General features: G+C 41.9%; 1 protein-coding gene across 1 annotated transcript in view; it reads right to left on the minus strand.

Annotated features, from left to right (window-relative positions):
• The window catches only part of agbl4 (AGBL carboxypeptidase 4), a 472,100-nt gene that overhangs the window by 299,550 nt on the left and 158,238 nt on the right, over positions 1 to 14,312 (minus strand). The window contains exon 7 of the mRNA XM_033027816.1: positions 11,102 to 11,141. Coding sequence (XP_032883707.1) covers positions 11,102 to 11,141 — 40 coding nt within the window. The remainder of the gene's footprint in view (positions 1 to 11,101; positions 11,142 to 14,312) is intronic.

The raw sequence follows: 14,312 nt of genomic DNA on the forward strand, positions 1-14,312 counted from the left end.
TGATCATCACACTAAGGAAAATGATTGCCATTCATTATACCTTTCGAGGAAATTCACCTCCATCGTCATGGCCGTGGTCTATGTCACACCCCAGGCCATTGTTCATTCAGCACTGGAGGAGCTGCACGCCGTGGTCAACAGAAAACAGAAAGCATATCCCGACTCCTTTCCCACCATAGCTGGGGACTTCAACAAAGCCAACCTGAAGAAATCACTCCCTAACTACCACCAGCTAATCTCCTGCAGCAGCAGATGATCAAACACCTTCAACCAGTGCAATACCGCCATCAGAGATGCCCATCACCCCATCCCTTGACCTCTCTTTGGGAATATGACTTCATAAGGAAATGTGTGGAGTGTATTTTGATGAAATCATCCAAATGTTCTCCAACCAGAAGCCTTGGATGAACCAGAAGGTCCGCATCCTCCTTAGAACCAGATCTCAGCCATTCAAGTCTGGTGACGCAGATTCATACGAGAAGTCCAGATGTGACCTTTGATAAAGCCATCAAAAAAGCCTTAAAGGGACTTTGGCTCTCAACAGGAGGATAAGACGGATGTTCGGCAGCCACGACATGGTTTGAACACCATCACTTCCAACATGGCGAAATGGAGCAGCTCAAGCAACAGCGAAGCATCACTCTCAGATGAGCTCAATGTGTTCTATGTACGCTTTGACAGGGAGAGCACTGTGTGGAGCCTGCCCTTGGCATCAACACCTCTCCTGTGCCAGCCATCCATATCCTTCAATTGTATATTCTTTCAAAAATGTATACTTCCTTTTCTTTGATCATTTCTATTGATCTTTTCTCTTTAACTTTCCAGAGTAGTCAATTCCTGATATTGACCACCCTCTGCTCGTAAAAAATTCCACATACCAAAATTTTAAGTGACCTCCACACCATATGTAAAATTTATTTTGTGATGGTGAATTTCTTTGGTACTGCCTCCAATGTCGGTAAATCCTTAAACACGGTAGTCATGTATGGTCTCCCCAATGGTTTGTAGAATTGTTACAATACTTTCCTCTTACTCAACTCCAGCCTAACTGCAATAAAGTTCAATATGTCACCTCAATACCATTATATAAATAGTAAATAATTGAGGGCCAAGAGCTGATCCTGGGACACTTCACTAATTGCATCTTGCTAAGCTGAAAAAGCCCATCTACTCCAAATCCCGCCTTCTCTGCAACAAACAGCCTCCAGACCATGATAACACATTTCTGCCAATGCCATGTGCCATTTTGAAAATATGGCATGTAATGAAATCAAAGTCTATATGTCCATTATTTTGACTTTATCCAAAAAATATTGTACTAAAGCTTTTTGCATCAAGTTTCATTTGACATTTATCCATCCCATGAACATGCCTGGCAGCACTCCTTGTTACATTTAATCACACTCACTTTACATGTCACCTTAAATTTATGGTCTAATATCATAAATACGCAGATTAGTTACAAAACGTTTTAATAATTTTAAGAAATAGAGATTATTATAATTAAGTTCATTTACAAAAATGAAAATTATTATTTTTAAACTGCCAGGACCAATCCTGCAACAGTGGAGACAACAATTGATAGGCAGATGGTGGACATGGTGAGGATCTCTCATCTCTTTTCATCTCTGGCATTTGTCCACCATCTGCCTATCAAAAACTCCTCTCACTTGTTTCAACCTGTTACCAACAGGGCTTATTCCTGCCCCGCCTCTCATCCAACTCTCTCCTCCCCTCCATAATCAGTCCAAAGAAGGGTCCTGATCCAAAACATCACCTATCCATGTTCTCCAAAGATGTTGCCTGACCCACTGAGTTATTCTAGCACTTTATGAAAATTACTATGGAATCCGATGTCACTAAACTCTTCAACAATATTAATAACCAACTGTGCAAATAAATTCTCCTTTGCCCCCCTAAGTTTCTGGTTCTTTTGGCAATTATATTGACAAACTCCATAACATTAATATAACAAAATCCCAATACTAACTTCTGAGGTTCCTCTGCATACTTCCCTTCAATCAGAAAAATACTCATGCACCACTGCTCTCCATCTTTTTACCCTTGGTTATTTTACATTCATCCTTCCACAAATGGCTTTTCACATTTCAAATTTCTGATTAATAACAACAACAGGGCTGCCTTCATCAACTTTATGATGTCACCCCATTTAGTAGCATCTATTTTCATCCACTCTAAATCCTCCACTCCCTTCTATCTACCACAATATTAATTTCATCCACTTTTTTTAATTAGATAGATACCTCCACCCATCTGATCCCTATTGTCATTATGAGACTTCACTATTTTTTGCTTTCAACCAATCTCTTCAGATTGAATGGATGGATACTTTGGTTGGATTTGCTCAAGTGCTGTGGATGATAAATTGCACACAGATGGAAAGCAGGTTCAAATAAATTGTTGCAAATGAGGAGCAGACAAGGGGAGCAGTAGAGGATGCAGCTATAAAAGGAGGTGAACTATACTTAGCTGGATGCATTCATCACTGTGATGTTTAAGTATGGTGAAGTAGTTGATATCTTGTCCTTGCCCTTCAATCGACAGTTAGTTCTTCAGTGATCTATAAATGGTTTATTGAATTCTAACTCTTAGTTCTTGTTCTTCACATTATGCACATAGACAACTTTCTATTCAATAAACATGATTGCCAGAGAACAAAAAATGATTCAATGGAAAAATTATTTATGAGAGGGGAAAAAAGAGAAACTAGCGCAAGACACCCAAGTACTATGCCACTTCTGTTGTACTTCTTCCTACCTGGTGCAACCCTTGAGATATGCAATGCGAGCTGAATTGCATTTTGCTCGAATCTTCTCAATTTTAGAGTCTAAGCCTGCACTACCTGCTCAAAACTCATTTACGTAACATGTGGGGTCATGACTGAAATATAAGGGGCAGGGCCCTGGGGAATGTTGTTGAACAGTAAAACCTTGGAATATAAGTGCATGTTTTGCTGAAAGTAGCGAAATAAATGCTGGCATTTTTCTTGTGAGGCTTCGCCAAAGAAACTGACCAGAGGGTAATGGCAAGATAATGTAAGTTTTTTTTTTATAACTCTTCCTTGGTCTTAGTGCAGTAGGGGTGGCAGTTAAATAAGTTTTTTTGCCTTCCATCACAGCGAGGAGGAGATTCGCTGTGATGGATGTCTGTGTAAATTGTGTTGTGTCTTGCGTCTTTTTTTTCATGTGTGTATGACTGCAGAAACAACATTTCATTTGAGCCTCTATATGGTTCAAGTGACAATTTTACTTCGGAGTCACGTGAGTGACTACGTGAAGAAGAAGCCCGCCAGGCGCATGCGTGTCATTGCGCTACACGCATTGCAACTCGTCATTGTCGGGAGGAAGGACGTTCCTCCCGAACGGCAGGTTTCGAACCTGCAACAGAAGGTAAGGGAACATCGTTCTATACTTACCTTTTTTCTACAGAAGGCTGTTGAAAGCTGGCGGGGGAGGAGTCTGCAAGCAGCAGGCAGCCAGCAACGGCCGGTGGCACGACAGTCTCCCTTAGCGGGAGTCCGTGCGAATTCAGCTCCGGTAGAGAACGCCGACAAGGGAGCCTCCGGAGCCGTCAGTCCGACAAACTCGGACAACAGCCCCAAGGACCGACGCTACAGGGGTCTGTGGGCTGCGGAAATCACAGCGGGAGGAAGGACGTTCCTCCCGAACGGCAGGTTGAGAACCAGCAACAACAGGTAAGAGATTTCCTTACCTTTTTCTTGATTGCAGGAAGGCTCCCGAGCTGCCGCTGAACAGCAGCAGGCAGCCAGCAACGGACGTCGGCACCACTATCTCCCATAACGGGAGCGAGTGCCAAACTTCACCCCAAACGGGTGGAGGAAATCGGAGCCAACAACCCACAAAGACAGTGGGTTGTATTTGTGCTCTGTCCCCTTTTTAATATTAGGGGACAAAAGGAGATTGCGCTCCTGCCGTGGCTAAACCAGGTGGAGTAAGCGCAACAGGGGACTACATCTGCGGCCGGAGTCCACTCCCGTAATGGGAATAGCTGTGCCCGACTTTCGCTCCCGCACCGGGCCGGGCGGGAGAGGGAGCAAAACTAATGTTTCCCCGCGCTAGGTCTGTACAGGAGGGGAAGCTGGACAAAGGAGTGTCCACAGTGCTGCTAGTGAAGCTGGCTGGGGGAGACAGCGGAGTCACAGGCAGCCGGCAGCAGCAGCCTAAGGCACGTTTATCTCCCTTTATAAGGGGAGCAGTGCCGACTTTTGGTCCCGCGCGGGCCAGAACACCACGGCCGGGCGGGAGACCATTCAAATGGGGCCGTTGACTTTGACAGTCATTAACGGCAGCAGACGGGTTAGAATGACGCTCACCCGTAGCAATGGACCTGCAGGTAAGAGCTACGTTTTTTTTTTTGCATTTCTATGCTGATTGCAGGTGCAGAAAAAACGGGCTGCGACAAAGCTGGTGGCTAGATGGAATCAGCTGTGCCAGATGTTCTCCACACCGGCCATATCCACTCCACGGAAGGACAGTAAGGACAAAGCTGGAGAAGGAGGACCGTGGAGCAGCGGGCAGCCAGCAGCAGCCAGCGGCACTTGGATCACCCGTAGTGGGATCAGCTATGCCCGATGTCGCCTCCGCACCGGCCAGATCCACGCGGCCGGGCGGAAAGGCTAGACACAAAACAAACAAGGTCGTGGACTCAGAGGAGTCCAACTTTGAATCACCGCCGGCGGCCAGCGCCCGAGAGCGCTGGAGCGGGAAGAAGCGGTGTATGGAGCTTTGCTCCAACGTGACAGACTCCGGGACATGGAGTCGGGTCACTGTGGGCCCTATGATAACCCACAGCAGTACCTCTTTGAGGGCTGCACAGTGCTTCCACCTCATCAGAGGGAAGCACTGCGGGTCAGTTCTGGGCTGACCTGGAAGAGGGGTCCGCAGAAGAAAGTGTGCAAGGGGTGCAGGAACAAGAGAACCTACTGGAACCTAGCACCCCCACGCACCCACCAGCAGAACTGGTGAAAGCTCGAAGGATCGGTACTCAAAAACATGAGTCTTTTAGGCCATGGCCCAGACCGGCCTTCTCGGAAGATGCAGGACCTCCAACGCAAACCAAACCGTAAATCCAGACCCCAGCGCTACAACAGCGAAGAACCTACAAAAAGGTAAACCTGCCACTGGTAACTATGGAGGTAGGTGGGTCTGGTTCCCTACAAACAGTGGGCACGGAGATTGGGTGGAGATAACACTCTCTTCTGAATGCATGGAGCATGATAACAACCGATATCTACATCTTAAGCAGTATCCAGGGATATACAACAGAGTTTATACACAAGTACAGCCCTCCAGTTCAACATATACCGAACCGAATGTTCGTGCTTTCTGATAAAAGAAATCAAAAGCGCAAGCTGAACTGAAGCGGCTTTACATAAAAGGTGTAATTGAGAAAACTCAACACGAACCATTAAAATTCGTGTCCAATATATAAACAAAAAGATGATGGTCATCGCATCATCATAGATCTAACAAAATAGATACCTTTGTTACTGCTTAACAATTAATTCCCAAAGGTTACTTCAATGGCCAGCATCATTTTAAAAGATGCTTACTATTCAGTGCCTATACGAGGTGACCACAGATGTTACTTAAATTCAACTGGATGGGACAACTCTAGCAGTATAAAGCACTGCCAAATGGTTTATCATCAGCCCAGGCTGTTCACAAAAATTTTTTGAAACCAGCCCAAGCGTTTCTAAGGAAACGTATACACATAGTCATAACATATTTAGATGACATACTCATTATGTGCAAAAACTTTGGAATTGGCCAAACAAACTGTAACAGCCACAAAAAAGTTATTTGGGGAACTGGATTCATTTCATCCAGTTAAATCTAAACTAACGTCTTCCACTACTATGGACTACCTGGGGTTTCACCATTGACTCAGTTCACATATCGGTGACTCTGCCTAAGGGAAAGGCTACAGATTTAATAGAGGCTTATAAAAACCTCACTGACATCAGCAAACCATCCATCAGATTGGTAGCCAAAGTAATTGGCATAATGATGGCTGCCTTTCCAGCCACACAATTTGGACCTCTACATTACCAAGACATACAGAGAGCAAAAAACAAGCACTCTAAATTATGCAGGTCACTTTGACAGATCTGTGAAACTACCAATCAGGCTAAAATGGAACTAAAATGGTGGATAGATAACTCTGGCCTTGTTCCTATCCAAGCATTGTCAGTAACCTTTTCCATGGTACTACAAACTGATGCCAGTACAATTGGTGCGGAGCCACCAATACCAATACCACCGTGGTAGCATACATTAACCACAGGGTGGAAACAAATCGACATCATGTGACAATCTGGCCATACAAATTGGCAATGGTGTCTCCAGAAAGATATTTGGATATCAACCACTTATCTACCAGGAAGACTAAATTCAGTGGCAGACACCAGGTCCCAGTTATCAAGTTATGTTACACAGGAACCAGACCCTGGGGAAGCGGCGACAGATGCATTTTTCGCTGCATTGGAGGGGAGGGGAAATTGTTTATTTACGCAGTCCCTCCTTTCCTGCCTCATCAGTCGGGTATTAAGGAAATACAACAGACTCTGCATCTGGAATTGGTAGTGCCAGATTGGCCTACACAACCATGGTTCCCAGTGGTATCAAACATGGAATCGGAGACATGAACATCCCATCTGTTCTGGAATATCTGGCAGGCCTCCACTACGATGAGGGGCTCAGTTACAGTGCCATCAACTGCGCCAGAAGTGCCCTATCGACTTACCTATGGCAGGGGACAGACCATTACACTGTTGGGACTGACCCACTGGTACAAAGCCTATGAGGAGTACCAGATACTCCCATATATGGGATGTGAGTATAATCCTGAAGATGCTCAGGAGTGGTCTCCAGCAACAGTTCTGTCCTTACACAGGCTGACATTAAAACGGTCATGCTAATGGTATTGGTCACGGCACAGAGGATACAGTCACTGCAAAACAAGACTGGACAACATGACTTTCTCAACGGAAAATATTAAGTTTCATATTTATGAGATAGTAAGCAGAACAGAAAAAGGGATCAGCAGGCCTCTATATACAATTAGGTCATACCCAACAGATAACCGTCTGTGTATAATAAAACATCTGTCGTTACACATGGAGAAAACGAATATCCTAAGAGGCAATGAAAAGGCACATTTTTTATCAGCCACTAGCAACCACACCAAGAGTGACGGTCCAGACCATCTCAAGATGGCTGAAACTGTTGCTAAACACAGGCTGGGGTGGATACTAAAATTTAAAAAATCTCTTTCCACCAGGGCTGCAGCTACATCGGCAGCGATACAGTTGGATGTACCAATGGACCAAATCCTCAAGGCAGCAGGATGGTCTGGAGGGGAAAAACATTCCAATTATTTGTAATAAACCAGTAATGAAACCTGGAACATTTGCAGAAGCAATTTAAGTTCTGTAAATTAATTTAAACCCATATAAAGGGGTTATAAACTTGTGTTAAAAATTTTATGATTTCAATGTCGAATTCATGTCCAAATTATGTTAACACAATCCTCCCAACAGTCAAGGCAGACGTGATGCATGGACTCGTTCCACGGCATGAAATCACAGAGCTTTAAAATCTTCACGTAGTCACTCACGTGACTCCGAAGTAAAATAGTAAGATTAAACGAGAACTTACCAGTTTGAAGTTTGATCTGTATTTTATGAGGAGTTACGATGAGGGATTACGTGCCCTCCGCTCCCGCCCAGATCATATACTTAACTGGTACCTCTTCTCTAATCTTACTATGTTTAGTCATTACAGTTATCTGTGATTCCACACCGCTGCTTTGAAGAATGACACGCATGCGCCTGGCGGGCTTCTTCTTCACGTAATCCCTCATCGTAACTCCTCATAAATTACAGATCAAACTTCAAACTGGTAAGTTCTCGTTTAATCTTACTAATAAATTGTATTGTGTATTGTGTGTGTATTGTGTAGGGCACTGGTATACCTCCTGCAGGATGGGGGAAGTCCAGGAAAGTCCCAGTGACCTGGAGGACTACACCTGTGGGAGGTACATCAGCTGCCACTCCTGACTGATTGCATGAGGGAATTAGAGCTGTAGCTAGATTGTCCGGGAGACTTAAGGTTCTGTTGATAGGTGTTGTAAAGAGGTGGTCACATTCCAGGTGCAGGACATTAATTAGATGGGTAAGCACCAGGAAAGGGATGTGTTGCCTCCCTGATGCCAGTATCCAGGATGTTTCAGTGGCTAGGCAACAAGAACACCTACATCAGCCTCCTATTTATCAACTTTAGCTCCACTTTCTAAACTATAATGCCATCCAAACTCATCTTCAAATTCGTGGACCTTGAAGTCAGCACGACCCTCTGCACTGGATTCCCGACTTTCTGATCCACCGACTACAATCAGTGAGGTATGGGTAACACACATCCTCCACGATAATTATCAACACCAATGCCCCGCAAAGATGCATTTACAGTCCCCTAGTACAGTGCTTCTTAAACTGGTGAATGGTTCACCCAAAGGCGAATGAAATTATTTTGGGGTGAATGAAACCAGAGGGGTGAATAAAGGGTGAATTACTTAATTTATTCAGATATTTATATATTTGTTTCTACACTTAAAAAAGGCATTACCATTACCATTAACAAGCTCTGATTGGTTTTAATGGCAGCGGAGCAGGAAATTTGATATGTTTTTTTCTCTCTCCCTATGGTTTTCTAATTTCAAAGCAGCAGGATATTTCCCAAATTTACTGTAATATAACCTATTGGGGAAGACCAGACGAGCAGTGAGATCATAAATTTATAAATGGCAACACTGGAGGATCACTGTAGGAAATTGTTGAAATGTAACTTTACTTTGTGAAGCACTATAGCTACCAAAGTTGATATTTGGTGGTATTGTGAGCTTTCATCGGGAAGTGTTATAGAAAGTTACATTAGTTGGATACTAATATATTAAGTATTTTCGAAGAAAAAAACTGCAGTAAATAAAGCCCGAAAAGGTAGGATGGGGCTGAAGCCCAGTGTTTAGACGTTGGAATGTTTTTTTATCATTCTAATAGAATGATTTTCCAACTCCAGCGGTAATTAAACTTCTTTTTTTTTTCACTACTAGTTTTCTTTACATATTTTTAGGATATTCAAAAAGTTGAATAAATTAAACACCCATGAAATTAGTTGATTTATGTTTTTTGCTCATGAGACAAAATAAATTATATATATAATTATATAATAAGGTGACCAAATTATATAATAATATTACCAAATTATATAATAATTTGGTGATTATATAATTACCAAAAAACATAAGAAAATTTAGTCAATGGTGAATGAAATTTGTGATAAAGACTCAAAGGTAAATGACACTGAAATAGTTTAAGAAGCACTGCCCTAGTGTACTCCCTCTACACAGATGACCGTGTAGCCAAATTCAGCTCTAACTCAATCTACAAGTTTGCAGATGACATCGCTGTGGGGGGCCGGAACACGAGCAATGATGATAAGGAGTTCAGGAAAAGATGGAGAATTTAGTAACATGGTGTCTGGACAATAACTTCTCCCGCAATGTCAGCAAGACGAAGGAGCTAGATATCAAACTCAGAAAGCATGGTGGAGTACATGATCAAATCATTGTCAAGGTTGTCGAAGTGAAAATGGTTGTGAGCTTCAAGTTCTTTGGCATTAATATTACTAACAATCTGTCATGGACTAACCACATTGGTGTGACAGCCAAAATGGCATACCAATGCCCCGAAGAAAGACACAAAAACCTGGAGTAAGTCAGTGGGACAGGCAGCATCTCTGGATAGAAGAAATGAGTGACGTTTCAGGTCGAGACTCTTCATCAGACTGAGAGTCAGGGGAGAGGGAAACAAGAGTTATGGAAGGGTAAGGTGTGAAAACGAGAGAGCAAAGGGGACAAAGTCAAGGAAAATGTAGAATAGATCATAGTTAGCTAGGGAAAGCTAACAACGAGGCATACAAAGTAAAATGTAATCAGGAGGACAGTCAAACTAATTAGAGAACTAGGATGGGAGATGGAGAGAGAGGGAAAGCAAGTGCTACTTAAAGAGAGGTCAATATTCAATATTCCCGCCTCCAGACTGGGCTCGACCAACTGTCCGCGATGCAGCCATGTTCCCAACCGCCTTCAGACCAGAAGCCACACCGCAGAATCGCGCCACATGCCCAACCTCCATGAGGCCAAGGCAAGCAACGCCACTGCCGCTGGAAGATGCAGCACCAATGCTCACTGACCACTCTTCACCGCATTCTCGGCCACTCACAGGCCAGGCCCACTGACACAAATGTCACTGCCGACCCTCACAGACTCCTCCGCTGCTGCCAAGCTGGGGCCACTGGTTTTGCAGGTGCGTACCTGCTCCCTGGCCGCCGATGGGTCAGTACCACTGCTTCCGCCGATCCTCATCTTCCCCCCACCCACCCCATTCCCCCTGAGCACAAGCAGGCCAGGGTCATCGACCCAACTGGGATCCAAGCCCACTTCTAGGTCGCTACAATGTTGTGAACTATATTCCCCTTTGCTGTATCTATTGAACGTGGGTTCACTTGATTGCACTTATGACAAGTATATTTGATCTGTATGAGTAGCACGCAAAACAAAGCTGTTCAGGGTACCTTGATACACATGACAACAATAAACCTAAATCTAAATAAATTTGCCGAAACATATATTAATATACTGAGTGTATAGACAAATTAGTATCTAATTTTTAATTTCAACACATATAACAAACAAAATTGACTTAATTGGTGTAGGTTTATATCGTATTAGTAATAGTATCTAAAAAACAACTGTCTTTATAACAAAAGCTCTTCTCCTCCAGGGCAAAACCTTTGGGCAGAATAAAATCAACCAAACAATTCTGAAACCGAAGGTTTAGATAGGCAGCCATAAAAACATTAAGCCATCTCCAATTTCACTGTCACTTGATGATATGCAAAACTTAACAGGCCAGTAATGTCTTTCATTTAATGTCAGACAAAATTCCAAACTCTGACAGCTTTGTATAATGCGGAAAATTTTAAACAGCATTTGTACTCACCAGGGTTTGTTATGGTCAGAAGGTCAAGGCGCCGTTGTTGCTAAAAGAAAACAAAGATGTTGTTAGAATATATTTACCACGCGGTGTGGTTTTGCTCATAATCCAATCTTTAAAAGCATTGTCCCTATCTTAACATATTGACAATATTTTAAAGAGTAAACATCAGGCTCAGTGACAACGCTATGCTGTTTTGGAATAAAAGATGTCACAAAACTGTGAGCGACAAAGCACATTATTTGTAATTTCTCATATAAAAGGATCCTGACAATTTCTCTTCTACATGGATATTTAACAAATGGTATTCCTGTTTCATTTATAAAAGAAAATGGCACGATTGTCAAGAAAGTCTGATACCTGTCCCAATAGCCAGCCTCGATTTAGGCGCCTTTTTAACAGTGAGAGCTAACAGTGACACATTTACTCACACAATTTGGAGTTAACTTATGAGATTAATTTACAATATTAACCTTCCAGATAATTATATCAGATTGTGGCAGCAAAATAAATACCTTAACATGAAGGGCAAATGGATTTAATCACATATTTAAATTCAACATTTTGTTATTAATTAAAAATGGGTAGCAATAAAAATGCAGAAAGGGATCTAGTTGTAAAGTATAATGTTATGAAAACTTCTAAATTAATTAAAATAATGAAATCAGTCATTAATAGACTATAACTGATTGCCAAACCACCAGAGAAAAATGGCATTCACCTCAAAAGTAGTTCTGAACATCTGCTCAAAATCTTTCTCACAGTTCATATAACTGGAATTTAAAATGACACCTGTTCCATTTTCAAAGCACAATATATTGCAAAGATATTTCACCCTAATGAATCAAAACTTGCTGTCCCTGAATCAGACGACAAAACATTTATTTTGATTTCAAGGCACTGTGTTAAAAATGTTAATAGCATAGCTTTTACAGACTGATATGTAATTTCTTGTTGCAGTCATGCATGAAAATAGTTGAATTGAAAATATTGAAAGGAAGTATAACTATTATCTACTTTGATATACAGATTGTTAGTACCTTGGTTGGCTGTGCTTCAAAGAGATCATTTGTGTTCCTAGTAAAAATATTCTTAAAAATAAATATAAACTACCCTCGCTCTTCTAATTATCCTGGATTGCATACATCATAAAAAGTAACATGTTCTAAAAGTACTTTTGTTATATGTGACAACAGAGACTATGCTCCTGCAATTCCAATGAGTGCAATCGTGACTAATGACATGTTTTCTAATGCCACCAGACTATATTTTTGCAATACCAGTGTAATAATCTTAAGCCTGCCAGATTTCCTGTTTGCTAACCATTTTAACTCTCCTTCCTATGCTGACCTGGACCTCCATTGCTGGAGTGAGGCCACGTGCATTCCACTTGGGTAACTTACAACCCAATGGTATGAACACTGAATAGTTCCATTTTAGGTAAGAATTCCCCCCTACCTCTTTTCCCCCGTTCTTCCCTTTCTTTCCTGTACCTCGCCCTGGTGCACACCTATTTCACCCACTATCTCGCTCCCTTTCCCATTGTCCCCTTCCACTTATATGCCTCCCTGTAGCTTTACATTTCATATCTCCCCTCTCCATATCTGACCCTTCTTTCTCATTTTCATCTCTAGTCTTTGTCCACCCATCTGCCAATCACCCACTCTCACCTGTATCCATCTATCATTTTCCAGGCTTTGCCTGCACCCATCTCATTTTCATCTTTCTCACCAATACTACAATAAGACTGAAGAAGGGTCCTGGCCTAAGATGTCACCTATCAATGTTCTCCAGAGACACTGCCTGCCTCACTGAGTCACTCTAGCACATAGTGGGTTTCTTTAAGTAAACCAGTATCTGCAGTTCCTGGTGTCTTCATTATTTTATATGTATGGGACTGGCAAACATTTGCAGGACTCTATAGTGAGTTCATTGTAAGTGTATGCAAGCCTCATATTATCAGATTCACCATGATTCAGGGGCATCACTCTGGCTGCTTCACCTAAGCTCAACAATAGGTGCTTAAACTAAACAGCATTCATGTCCTCATACTGCTTACAGGTGTTTACCCAACAATGCTAAGTGTCAGAAACATTACTTAGTCACATTAATTCCAGTAGATTGTGACATGGTCTCTGAAGATGGATATTTTTCATTATTTAGCAAGCAGATCATCATTTGATAATCCAACCTATCTATCCAAACTACCTATCAATTGCCTTTTTTGGGCTTTTTCACTGACAACCGAATATCGTTATTGGACCACTTCAGGAAAGAAATACCAGGTCAAGGACCCTTCAACATCACTGGGAAAGAGAGGTAAACATTTTAATTTGTGCAGATGGTGGTGGTGGGGGGGGGGGGGGGGGGGGGTTAGTTGGGCAGGAGAAAGGATGAACGGGACAAAGAGAATATTGTTGATAGGTCAAGACCATTTGCCATGAAGTTAAAGAGATCATCCAGTCAATTCGTTTTTGGGGCCAGTTAGAAAGAAAAAATTTAAAAACATCATGGGATTAAAGAATGAAAGCACATCATAGATGCTGATTGAAGATCTGTCAGATGTAGAAACTCAGCACAAGCTTTTACAGGCTTAAATGCACCTACCTCATTATTTACTCTTTCTGTGAATTTGTTCTTGCCCCGTCATTCAAATTGCATATTTGTGTGTAATTAATATTATGGAATCAAGATATAATTCAGAAATTATGTTCAAATTGCTAAAAACACATTGCATCGTAAACCGTACTTATGTTAGGCGATAAATTCACCTCAGGTCAATCATTGCATCACAATTTTGTTTTTCATTATTATAAAGGTGTAAAGCTAACACGATCATGATTCATTCTTGACGACTTCCACATTTTATGTCTGGGATTGCTACAATGGGCACTTCTAAATCAAGAGATCTGCAACCTTCCCTGTGGATTTATGGATTGGAACTAAAACTGCTGTTCGTTGTTTTAAATGTTATTTTTTTATTTGCACTTTGGGTATGCAGGTTTTGTTTTAAATCAACACTCTCACAAATGCTGTATTATTATTTGGTTGCATGTTAATTGTTTACATAAAATGTGGCCAATTTTTGTGTGGCAATGAGCAGGCATCTTCTCTGTTAGTTCAATGATATCAATGGTTTTATCAATTTTCATGATTGAACTCAATCTGAAAATTACCAGTAATCTGTCAGAAGTACTAGCTTTTCTTATGGTGATAT

This window comes from Amblyraja radiata, chromosome 10 (assembly GCF_010909765.2).
Source record: "Amblyraja radiata isolate CabotCenter1 chromosome 10, sAmbRad1.1.pri, whole genome shotgun sequence".
NCBI classification, from domain to species: domain Eukaryota; kingdom Metazoa; phylum Chordata; class Chondrichthyes; order Rajiformes; family Rajidae; genus Amblyraja; species Amblyraja radiata.